This window comes from Fukomys damarensis, unplaced genomic scaffold (assembly GCF_012274545.1).
Source record: "Fukomys damarensis isolate Sample0158 unplaced genomic scaffold, DMR_v1.0_HiC HiC_scaffold_37, whole genome shotgun sequence".
NCBI lineage: Eukaryota > Metazoa > Chordata > Mammalia > Rodentia > Bathyergidae > Fukomys > Fukomys damarensis.
Genome location: NW_022900949.1, coordinates 8,255,717 through 8,267,048, shown reverse-complemented (window position 1 = coordinate 8,267,048; position 11,332 = coordinate 8,255,717). Strand labels below are relative to the sequence as shown.

Sequence of the window (11,332 nt, the reverse complement as noted above, 5' to 3'; positions counted from 1 at the left end):
TTAATTTATTTCTGAGACAGGGTCTCACTATGTAGCCCAGGCTGGCCTTGAACTCAGGGTGATTCTGAAACCCTCAGCCTCTGTTCCACCTCCAGAGAAAGACGCTTCATGACTTTGTAAAGATCAATGCTCCGGCTGCAGTAAATGCCTGAGAGTTAGCGTTTCTGACTTGGGCACATGGAGCCGTCAGCAGGACATGGGTGTCTGTGGAAGTGAACCTGGTGAGTCACCCACATTTCAGGGCCTGGTGGAGGAATCAAGCAGAGCGGAGAATGAGGGGGGCCCTGCCTGGTGTAACTGGAAGGCTTCTTGGAAGAGATGCTGTGGCTTTGAAGAGACCACAAGTCAAATCCAAAATCAACAGTGGTACTGATAGAAATAAGATAAACCCGGGCATGGTGGCACGAGCCTGTCATCCCAGCCCTTGGGAGGCTGAGGCAGGAGGATCCTCCCATGTTCGAGGCCAGCCTGAGCTAAATAGTGAGAACCAGTGCCAACTCTCCACCACCTCCAAAAACAACAGCAAGAACGATGACGCAACACAGGCTGAAAGGTTGTGAGAGACACAGCAGTCACATGGTCTGGGATACCCTTCCATAGATTACTTGTGGGTTACAGAAGAAACAGGCAACTTCATGAGGACATCTCCTTAACCTCCCTTAACTGAATGCTCAGAGTTCACACCTTCAGGGGCTGTGAGACACGGCCCCCACATTGTGTGGCTTTTTGGTTTGTTTTTGAGACAGGCTCTGGCTTTGTAGTACAGGCTGGCCTTGAGCTCACCGAAATCCTCCTGCCTCAGCCTCCCCAGTGCTGGGAGGATCCTGCCCAGCTGGAGCCAGAATCTGACCTTGAGACTAAAATCAGATTCTGGGAGAACTGGAGACACCTGGGGGAGGGGATCGCTCAGCTGTGAGTGCTTAATTTAGTGCCCAGGAGAATGAGGCTTGGATCCCCAGCACCACACAACAAAAGCGAGGTGGGGGGAGAGCCAGCCGGCACAGTAGCAAAAGCTTGTCATCCCAGTACTCTGGGAGGCTGAGGCAGGAGGATCACAAGTTCTAGCCCGGCCTGGCCAACTCAGCTCATCTCAAAATAAAAAGTAAAAAGGGCTGGGGATGGAACCCAGTGTGAGGCCCTGGGTTCCATCCCCACAGCCGCAAAAATAGTGACAACAACAAAAGCTACAAACTGTGTTGCTCCTGGCACCCAGGCCCACGGACGTGTTGCCCTTTGAGACACAGACTTCCCACGGAGTGAGATAGCGCATTTAATTTACTGTCCCGGAGTCTGTCCGCTTACTCCCCGAGGTCCCGGCTCGGGCTCACACTCCCGGCCGAGTCCGCGGGGCTGCGGGTGACGACGATGGGCACCCTGGCCTTGACGCTGGTCAGCGACCAGGGCAGCGGCACGGTGACCACCAGCTCGTAGCGCGTGTGCATGAGCTCCTGCTGCGGGACGCTGCCACTCACGGCCAGCAGCAGCGGGAGGCTGAAGGCGCTGACGACGTTGGTGGTGGTGAAGGCGGCGATGTGCGCGCTGGCCTCCTGTCGCAGCAGCTGGCTGCTGTCCGTGCGGCAGCGGCGCTCGGCGCTGGGCGTGAAGGCCTCGTACTGCACATGCGCGTGGAGCGCCGAGACCACCGACCGGATGCACTTGCCGGTCTGGTTGTGGATCTCCGTGGTGAACGCCACCTTCTCCCCCGGCGTGAAGGTGTTCTTGTCCATGTGCACCGCCAGGCCCACGGTGCCCCTGCTGCAGCAGTTGTAGGAGACCCTCTTCTCGACCCGCACCAGCAGAGGCTTCTGGAGGGGGAAGAATGGGGTGGGACTATGTAGTTCAGCCTGGACTCCAACTGGCGAGATCCTCTTGCCTCAGCCTCCTGAGCGCTGCAATACCAGCCGCCACACTTACCTTGGATCTCACATCTTTCCCTGACGAACAAGCGGCGTGGCATATTTTATCCATTTGTGGTTCTGGGCAGCCAGTCTAATGTTGAAACTGCCAATATCCTACAGGGGGCTGTGTTACTATGCTAGAATGCTTGGTAGGTTGGGAGTGGTAATGCAGTTTAGACTTAACGATACTTTCAGTTCATGGTGGGTTTATCAAAACAACTCTACTATAAATAAACAGCTCTATATAGCTTCATGTTGAGGTTTTTATTTTATTCTTAGGTGCTGGGGATCAAACCCAGGGCTTCTCCCCTATTAGCTGAGTACTCTACTGCTGAGGTTCACTCCCAGGCCTTTTTATTTTATTTTGTGGAAGGGTTGCCCAGGCTGGCCTAGATCTCAGGATCTTCCTGCTTCAGCCTCCCAAGTAGCTGGAATGACAGGCATATGCTACTGTGCCTGGCTGTAATATTTTATTCTACTTATTTTACCATTTAGTATCTAAAAAAAGAAACAAGTTAAAAACAAAAACAAAAAACAAGTTTGAAGCTGGGTGTGGTGGCACACACCTGTCACTACAGCATTCTGGGAGGCTGAGGCAGGAGGATTGAAAATTTGAACCTAGCTTGGGCAACCTAGTGACTCAGAAAGACCCTGTCTCGAAATTTAAAAAAAAAAAATGGGTTTGATGTAGCATACAGCAAACAAAAACTAAACACCCCAAACCATGCTCGCATCCTGCCAAATTGATTCATACAAAAGAGATCTAGATCAGAAAAAGCACTCTGTGGCTGACCCCTGACCCCTGACCCCTGACTTTTCGATCTCACTTTTCACCCTCATCCTCTGACCCATGCCTCTCTCCAGCTTTCCCACTGGCCAGCCCGCTCCTCCTCCCTGAAAGCCTAGCCGCCTGCAGGCAGGCAATTCTGCCCAGTCCATCCAGTCTAACTGCAAATGCTTGCATGCTGCAGGACCCTGAGGGCTTAGGGTTCCAGTGCCCTAACTACAGGCACAGCCTGTCTTCTGTCCAAATCCTAAACCAGGTACCCAGAGCCTTCTGTGGCGGCCCACTCTTGTCATCCCAGCACTCAGGAGGCTGAAGCAGGAGGATTGCTGCAAGTTCAAGGCCAGCCTGGGCTACATAGAGAGACCCTGTCTCAAAAAAAAAAAAAAAAAAAAAGGAGGTACCCAGAACCACCTACGTGGCCCAACAGAGAGACCCCACACCCTGCCGGAGAGAGGCTTCCCCGGTACCCTGATTCCCAAGAATGTTGGGGCATCAAGGTCAATGTTGGAGGCTGGGGGATCCCATATTACTTTGACACATAGGAAGCCTTCAGGGGCCCATTCACTTGACCTGTTTTATTGGCATTTACTTGGAACCCATATTAGTAGAGCCCAGCCAGCTCTAGCTCCGCTGGGGAAGACGGACAATAAAAACAGCAGTTCTGGGGCGCGGATGTAGCTCAGTGGTACAGCGCCTGCCTGGCAAGTGTGAGGTCCTGAGTTCAATCCACGGTACCAAAACAAAACAAACAACAACAAAAACCCAACAAAAAATGATAGGTCTGAGCCAGGTGAGGTAGTGCATGCTTGTCATCCCAGCACTCTGGGAGGCTGAGGCAGGAGGATCACAAGTTCCAGCCCGGCACGGGCAACTCAGTGACTGAGTGAGTCCCCTGTCTCAGGTTAAAAAGTAGGGGCTGGGGATGCAGCTCAGTGGCACTGCACCGGCCTCGCAAGCCCAAGGTCCTGAGTTCGATCCCTGGTACGGAAAAAAGAAAAGTAAAAAGGGCTGGGGATGGAGCTCAGCACAAAGGCCCTGGGTTCCATTGCCAGTACCGAAAGAAGAAAAAAAGGCCTTCTTTGATCAATCTGGTTAAAACAGTGGTTGGTGCTCTGCCCCAGGGCCTGCCTTGGTCCCTCTGTTTCCCGTGGGGTCCAGAGAGGGGATGTGACCTGCTGAAGGCCACCGAGGACAGTGCCAAGCCAGGAACTTGGAAGGCTGATCTCGGGGCGTCATTCCTCCACCAGCCACGCATCCAGCGGTGTCCCCTGAAGCTGGTGAGCCCAGGAAGGACCTTTGGACCTGGAGGGACAGCAGCAGCTTGTTGGGCAAGAACTAACAACGGTGAGGGCTCTGTCCAAGGCCCAGCACTTACGTGAAGTCCATTCACTGGTCTTTTATTTAAGGGGATGTGTACTGGGGATGGGACCCAGGGCCTTCACACTGAGATGCATTCACAGCCTTTTTATTTTTCATTTTGACACAGGGTCTTGGTAAATTGCTAAATTGCTCGAGCTAGGCTGGAACTCAAGATCCTCCTGCCTCAGCCTCCTAGAGACCGCTGGGCTTCCAGGTGTGCCCTCTGAATGACCTTGGAGAAGGTCACACAGCAGGGAAATTTTAATCTGGATCTTAGGAGACAAAACACCAACCCTCTGCCTTTGTCATCCTAATGTCCTGAGGACAAATGACTCCCTGGGGCGTTGAGTGGCCTTGGTCAGTGCCATCCCCCCACACTTCCCCTTCTGGGTGTGGCTTCAGGAAGGGACATAGAAGGACACAGAACTGTTTCTGTCTTGCTTCTCCTGGGCCGGAGGTCACCTTCACTGTCTGAGGCTTGGAGGCCCAGAAACCACAGGATCTGTGAGAGGCTCTTGGCTTTTACTTCCCGAGGGGTCCTGGACACTGGGACACAGGGCTGGGCGTGCTCGGAGGGGCATCCCGACACTGCAGGCTGCTGAGGAGCATCCCGGCCTCCACCTGCTCCACGCCAGCAGCTCCCCCAGCATGACAGCCACAGGTGTCCCCACGAAAGACCCAGTGTCCCCGCAGAGGCTGGACCGTCTGTCTCTCCTTCCTCTTTTCCTTCCGAGGCCCCTAGTGACTTCGAGGCTCACTCCGCGCCCCACTGGGTAGGGACCACTGTCCCTGGACTGTCTGTACCATGCCACTGGTCCCTCCTCGGGGTTGTGACCAGGCACATAATGTCAGTCCCCAGACATTGCCCAGTGTGCCCTGAGGCGGGCAAAGTCCCGAGTTCCGCCCAGGTTTCTGCTCAGCTTTTGTGAAATCTCAGGGCCTGGGCAGCCGCCAGTGCCCATCTCCACCTGGGCCTTCTCTGTCCCCGGGCTGCGCACCTGCCCCCTTCCTCCCAGAGCCCCGAGGACGCACCCACCGCTGTGCCTTCCCCGTGTACCTGCAGCGCGTTTTCCTGGTGGAAATCTGAAGTCCCTTGAACCAACAAATACACCCTTTTCCTCGCAAGGATGTGCTCCCGGCCCATGCAGGAGGCTTGGATAAAATAGAAGATGTGCCCTGTTTTGCTGGCAAAGGTGGACGGCAGCCTGGGAGGTAAGCTGAAATGGAAGTCAAAGGTGTGGCTGCCTGCGCCTAACCAATTATCTGAAAGCAAAACGCAGAGAAGCCATCAGAAGGTTCTAGAATTGTTTCTTCTGTCTTTGTGTGAGTGTATGTTGTGCTGGGATTAAATATAAAGCCTTTGCACTGATCTACATGCCTAGTCCTTTTTTTTTTTTTTTTTTGTACTGGGGACTGAACTCAGGACCTTGAGGTTTTGAAGCAGGCAACAGAACCCCTGAGCTAAATCCAGACAGGGTCTTGCTAATTTGCTAAATTGCCTAGGCTGGACTCAAATTTGAGATCCTCCTGCCTCAGCCTCCCAAGTAAGTACTGGGATTACAGGCATGTACCATCACACTTGGCTTCTGGGGGACTATTTTGAATATCAGTTCTGGTCGGCTTCTTGTGTCTTTTTGTTGTTGTTGTTTTTGGTGCCAGGGATTGAATTTAGGACCTTGTGCTTGAGAGGAAGGCATGGTGCCACTGAGCTAAATTCCCAACCCTGTGTCTTGTTATTTTTGGGTCACATGAATGGGATAATCATTGTTTTACATAGCTTCTCCTTGGGCAAGAACAGTCTTCTATTTTTTGTTTGTCTGTCTGTTTGTTTGTTTGAGACAGGGTCTCACTATGTAGTTGAGACTGACCTGGAACTTGCTATGTAGCCCAGGCTGGTCTTGAACTCACAGCGATCTTCCTGCCTCAGCCTCCCAAGTGCTGGGATTACAGGCGTGCACCACCTTGCCCGGCTATCTATTTCTTATAGCCCCTGGAGGTTTATTGATCGATTCTCAGTGTCTCCCTTCCAGACCCAGTTCTTTTGATGGCTATGGTCGGCTGCCAGCCTCTTCCTTACCCTCCACTGGGAATGTCTTTGTCTTATGGACGTAGTCTGCTTTGTTGTTACAAATAACATCTCTGCTGTAATCGCGGGTCTGCCCAGTCTCTTCATTCCACTCGACGTAACCCCTTCCTACAAGCTCCACTTTTACTATGGGATCCACCAGGGTGCTGTACAGCGTTAGAATCACCTGTCCGTCTATGCTGGAGCCGGCCAGGTAGACTGCGTCCTTGGGCAGCGCTAACTCGATGGACTTCACCAGAGACATGGGGGGTGGGGGGTGGAGAACCATCCTCCCCCGTGCCAGAAAGAGTCTTGGTTCCCGGGCTGTAGTGACATCACCCCTCTGTGACATCACTGCCCAGAGTTCTGGGGAAGGAGGGGCAGAGGCTGCTGGGATGACAATTCCGTGATTTATTTTGTTTGGTTTCATGAGACAGGATCTAGGTATGTGGCTCAGGCTGGTCTCAGACTCACAGCAATCTTCCTGCCTCAGCTTCCTGAGGGCTGGCATGAAAGGCATGTGCCTGCTTTTGCAGTGTGAAGTATAGAACCCAGACCTCCTATATGCTAAGCCATGGAGCCATGCTGCAGCCCTTTTCTGTATCTTATTTTGAATCAGGGTCTTGTGACCCTCTTACCTCAGCCACCAAAATAGCTGAGATGAAAGGTATGTGGCACTATACCCAGATTTTTTTTTTTTTTTTGGATCCCAGGGATCGAACTCAGGACCTTGCACTTGAGAGGCAGGTGGTGGAACCACTGAGCTAAATCCCTGGCCCTCTCACTGGTTCTTTTTTTTTCTTCCTTGAGACAAGGTCGCACTATGTAGTTGAGACTGCCCTGGAACTCACTACATAGCCCAGGCTGGTCTCGAACTCACAGCGATCCTCCTGCCTCAGCCTCCCCAGTGCACCAGGCGTGCACCACCGTGCAACCGGGTTCCTCATGGTAGCTTGGCTACTTTTTCCTAGGAAGTCAAAACAAGCCAAACAAAGCTAAGACTCCAACATTCCTGCCATATAGGGAATGCCTGTCACCAGGCCAGCGATTTGGTGGCCTGATTGGGAAGACTGTTAACCACCCTGGTGCAGTAAGCACCAGCAGCTCCCTTAGCAGATGAAGAGAGCTAAGTGTAATGGCACATACCTGTCCCCTCAGCACTCTGGGAGGCTGAGGCAGGAGGATTGCAAGTTCTAGCCTGGTCCAGGCAATTTAGTGACTTACTGAGACCCTCTCTCAAAAAAGAAAGAAAGGAAAAAAGAAAAAGCTGGGGAAGCAGGTCAATGAGAAGGGTCTAGTAAGTTCCCAGCACCGTGCCACAAATAAAATGAAATAACCCAAAGGAGGCCCAGAGCCTGGGTTCAAAGTTCTGTTCTATCTTATCCAATACCCCCATCCCAGTGGACTGCACGCATCTCAGGGTTGAGATCATATCCAGATCATCATTTTCATGCTTGTGGCTCTACATTTACACCAGTCTATGTCAGAAGATAGATACGGCCAGATGGCCACTTGTGAAATTCAGTGTGAAATGAAGATTATCAGAGCATTGTGTGCTCAACCTGAACAACTGTACTATGCTGACCATCACGAAGCTCCTGCACCTCTGATGCTTCTCTTTAGGGCTATCCTCCCCCTCCCCCACTGGAAGGTCCCTCTGGGGTGATACTGGACCTCAGTGAACTTCATGCCCACCACTGTCTGTCTGACCTAGACAAGGTCATAGAGAGGGGTTTTCATTAAGTCTGTTGAGTGAGTATATTGTTTTTATAAAACAGTATCTCACTGGGGCTACATCCAGTGGGCATGACACTGAAGCAGAAAGGGTAGTAGACGATACCCACTGACCACACTGACAGACCTTTGTTATCTTTGGTGTATCTTGCTTGGTGTGACAGTTTTTGTGCTCACTGACATCTTGTCTCCCTAGTTTTTTTCCCTAATCTCTCTTTCTGTCATTCTTTTTGTACAGGGGAATCAAATCCAGGACCTTCACACTGAGCTACATTCTCAACTCTTAAAAAATTGTTTTCAGGGCTGGGGACTTAGCTCAGTGGTTCCGTCACCTGCTTTGCAAGCTCAAGGACCCGAGTTCGATCCCTGGTACCAAAAAACACTTTTTTTTTTTTCTTTTTTTGGAGACAGGATCTTAGGGGCCAGGGATTTAGCTCAGTGGTTCGGCTGCCTGCCTCGAAAGCGTGAGGTCCTGAGTTAAATCCCAGGTATGAATGAAATAAAATAAATAAAAGAGACAGGATCTTAGTAAGTCACTAAATTGCCTGCGCTGGGCTCAAACTTGAGATCCTCCTTCCTCGGCCTCCCAGAGTGCTGGGATGACAGGCATTGGCCCTCCATCCGGTTTAACTTAAGGTGTCTGAATCCCTCAGAGCTGCAGCCTGTACCAGGGGTACTTGAAAACTGACCACATTTCTTTCAGCCACATTGAGCATTTCCAACTATGGCCTTTACTGCTGGAAGTGGCTGGGTCCTTTGGAAATCCTGCCTGCCTCACAAAGCTCTGTGGGTTTAGCCGGGCGTGGTGGTGCACGCCTGTCATCCCAGCACCTGGGAGGCTGAGGCAGGAGGATCGCTGTGAGTTCGAGATCAGCCTGGGCTACATAGTGAGCTCCAGGTCAGTCTCAACTACGTAGTGAGACCCCGTCTCAAAAAAACAAAAACAAAAACAAAAGGCTCTGTGGGCTTCTTCTCGTCGGCACCATCCGTGGTGTGGCAGACACCTGGCTACTGGCTGAGGGTCTAGAACTGTGTTCTGGTCCCGATGCCAGAGACGGTTAGCAGCAACATCCAGGTTTCAGGTATTACAGCGCATGAACGTCCAGTGGCTGCCATAACAAATGACCATCGACTTTGTGGCTTGAAACAGCATAAATGTGTTTTTACCTTACACTTCCAGAAGCCAGAAGTGCCACATGAACGTTTGGGGCTAAAACCAAGGTGGTGTTGGCAGGGCTGCATTCTTGGGGAGAGTCTGTCCCGTTCCCTTTCCAGCTTCCGGAGTCTACCTGTGAGCCTTGTCTCATGGCCAGTTCCTTTTTTGTTTTGAGACAGGGTCTTGCTACACAGTTCAGTCTGGCCTTGCATTTACTATGTAGCCCAAGCTGGCCTAGCGATCCTCCTGCCTCAGCCTCCCAAGTGCAGGGATTACAGCTGTGCACCACCGCAACCAGCATGGCCTCCTCCTTCTAACTTCTGCTTTCTTTGTCCCGACCCCTTCTTGGACTCACCTTCAACTTCCTACCTCTCTCTTCTACTCCCTGGGACCCTGGCAATGGCATCAGGCCTGCCTGAACTACCCAGGTTCTGGGGTCATCTCCCCATTTCAAAATTCCTAACTACACTGCGCCTGCTGACTCCCTTCCCTGTGGAAGGCAACCAACTTCACGGAGTCTGGGGATGAGGGAGTGGACGTCTTCCTGCCTGCTATGGGGAAAGAGCAGAAACGCTTCCTGCCAGACTGGAGCTCAGCACCGGCCCAGAGAAACTCTGCAAAAACAGAAGATGAAACTGAACAACTTTCCACTCACAGCCCTCAAGGCTGCTTCCTGCTCTCAAGAGAAAGACCAAAGTCCTTCCCTGGGCCTTGGAGGTCTTCGTGTCGCCCTCTGACTCAGCCCCTCCCCGTCCCCTGCCTGGCTCCTTGGCCTCCTTCAGGCTCCTGCATCCCCAAGCCTTGTCCCCTTCTAGGGCCCATGTGTCCCTGGCAGTGTTGTCTCAGATCTCAGCTCCAACGTCATCTCGGTCCCCAAAGAGGGCCACTGGCTGGACTGTCTTCTCTCCCTGGCTCCAAGGGTGCTCTCGTGCCTTCATGGCCAGTAGCGCCATAGACAGAAATTACCTGCTTTATTCACCGCCTGTCTACATCCCCAGACAAGACGTCACCCTGCCCTAGACCACCAACCGGGGTTATGTCTTGGTCGCTGTTGGACTCCCCTGGCTCTGAGCACCCCGTCCAGCTAAGGTGCCCGGGACAGGTCACTCCTGTGCCCGCCCAGATTGGTCAGGAGGGAGCAGGCTGCGCGGAGGGGGCAGGGCAGCCCTGCCCGCCTGGACAGCTCGGAGAAGGCGGGAAAACGAGGCGGGAAAACCCAGCCAACAGGCCCTACGGGTGGGTGGAGAGCACTGGCGGGCCCTGACGCCAGGCCATGGGGATGGGGAGGATCAGGCCAGCTATCGGGGTGCACACTGTCTGGTGGGGTCTCTCGCCTTTTTCAGTAGTGGACATTGATTCTGGCCTGGCCAGTGGGTGCCCAGGGGAGGGGGCTGCGGGAATGGACTTAGGATAAGGTCAGGGGTCTCCACCCTGGGAGGTTCCTGTGCTGGGGGTTCCCCTAGGGGTACTGTGGGATGTGTATGGTGGGGCGCCCAGGTCGCGCCACCCAGCCCCTGGCACGCTGGGCGCGCCCAGCAGAGCCAAGGAGTAGGGCGGGGCCGAGGACAGCTGGGCGGAGTTCGGGGGTGGTGGACCGAGGGGGAGGGGGGAGCCCCCCACCCTCTTTCTCGGTTCCCGCCACTGCAGCGGCCAATCAGGAGGTAGGCGTCCGCCCGCGGCACGGCCTCCCGCTGGCCCCGCAACTCCCCAACGCCGAGTTTTCGCGGGAAAAAAATCAGAGCAGCTGGTAGCTAGGCGGACGGTGTTGATCGAGAGCGCGCTCCGGATCGCACGCAGGTCCGCGCGGGAGACCGGGCCACGCACGCGGCGCCACCGCAGTCCCTAGCTGGGGAAGCTAGTGCGTTGGATCGCGGCGGCCGGAGAGGTGAGCGGCGAGGCCGATTACGGTGCCAGTCGGAGCTGGACTCACCGGGTGCGGGGACTTGGCAAAACTTTGCCGCGTGGCCCGGGACGCCCGATCATCTGGGGTGCACGCGTGCCCAGGAGCTGGGTGCTGCTTTGCACTTGAGCTCGAGATCTAAAGCCTGTGTCTTGGATCACACAGCTCGGGCGGGGGCGAGAGCCACGCCGCTGCAGCCGGGCCGGGGTCGCGCGAGCCAGGTGGGGGAGGGCCCGGAGAGCCGCGGGGGTGCTTAAGAAGTCATGCCAGTAACTGCAAAGATCAGCCCAGCCTACAAGTAACAGCAATCAGTTTGTACAACCTTTGTACACAGGATAATCTCACGCTAATCTCTCATACGTCAGGGAAGATGCTACATTCACTCCTCAGGCAGAAAGGCTTCAATCAAATTCATGTTCCATGTCAGCTCTAT

The 11,332-nt window shown here is 53.8% G+C and overlaps 2 protein-coding genes across 2 annotated transcripts in view; one reads left to right on the top strand and one right to left on the bottom strand.

Annotated features, from left to right (window-relative positions):
- Positions 1–1,268: 1,268 nt before the first annotated feature.
- Arrdc5 (arrestin domain containing 5) lies at positions 1,269–6,438 on the bottom strand. Its single transcript, XM_010634807.1, has 3 exons — positions 6,122–6,438; positions 5,102–5,307; positions 1,269–1,805 (listed from the first exon to the last, which is right to left on the bottom strand). The coding sequence occupies exons 1-3, from the start codon at positions 6,396–6,398 to the stop codon at positions 1,299–1,301; spliced, it is 990 nt and encodes a 329-aa protein (XP_010633109.1). The 5' UTR covers positions 6,399–6,438; the 3' UTR covers positions 1,269–1,298.
- A 4,246-nt stretch (positions 6,439–10,684) lies between these two features.
- Uhrf1 (ubiquitin like with PHD and ring finger domains 1) overlaps positions 10,685–11,332 on the top strand; it is a 35,515-nt gene continuing 34,867 nt past the window's right edge. Inside the window, exon 1 of the mRNA XM_010634802.3 lies at positions 10,685–10,884. The gene's annotated coding sequence lies outside the window, so the exon portion shown is untranslated. The remainder of the gene's footprint in view (positions 10,885–11,332) is intronic.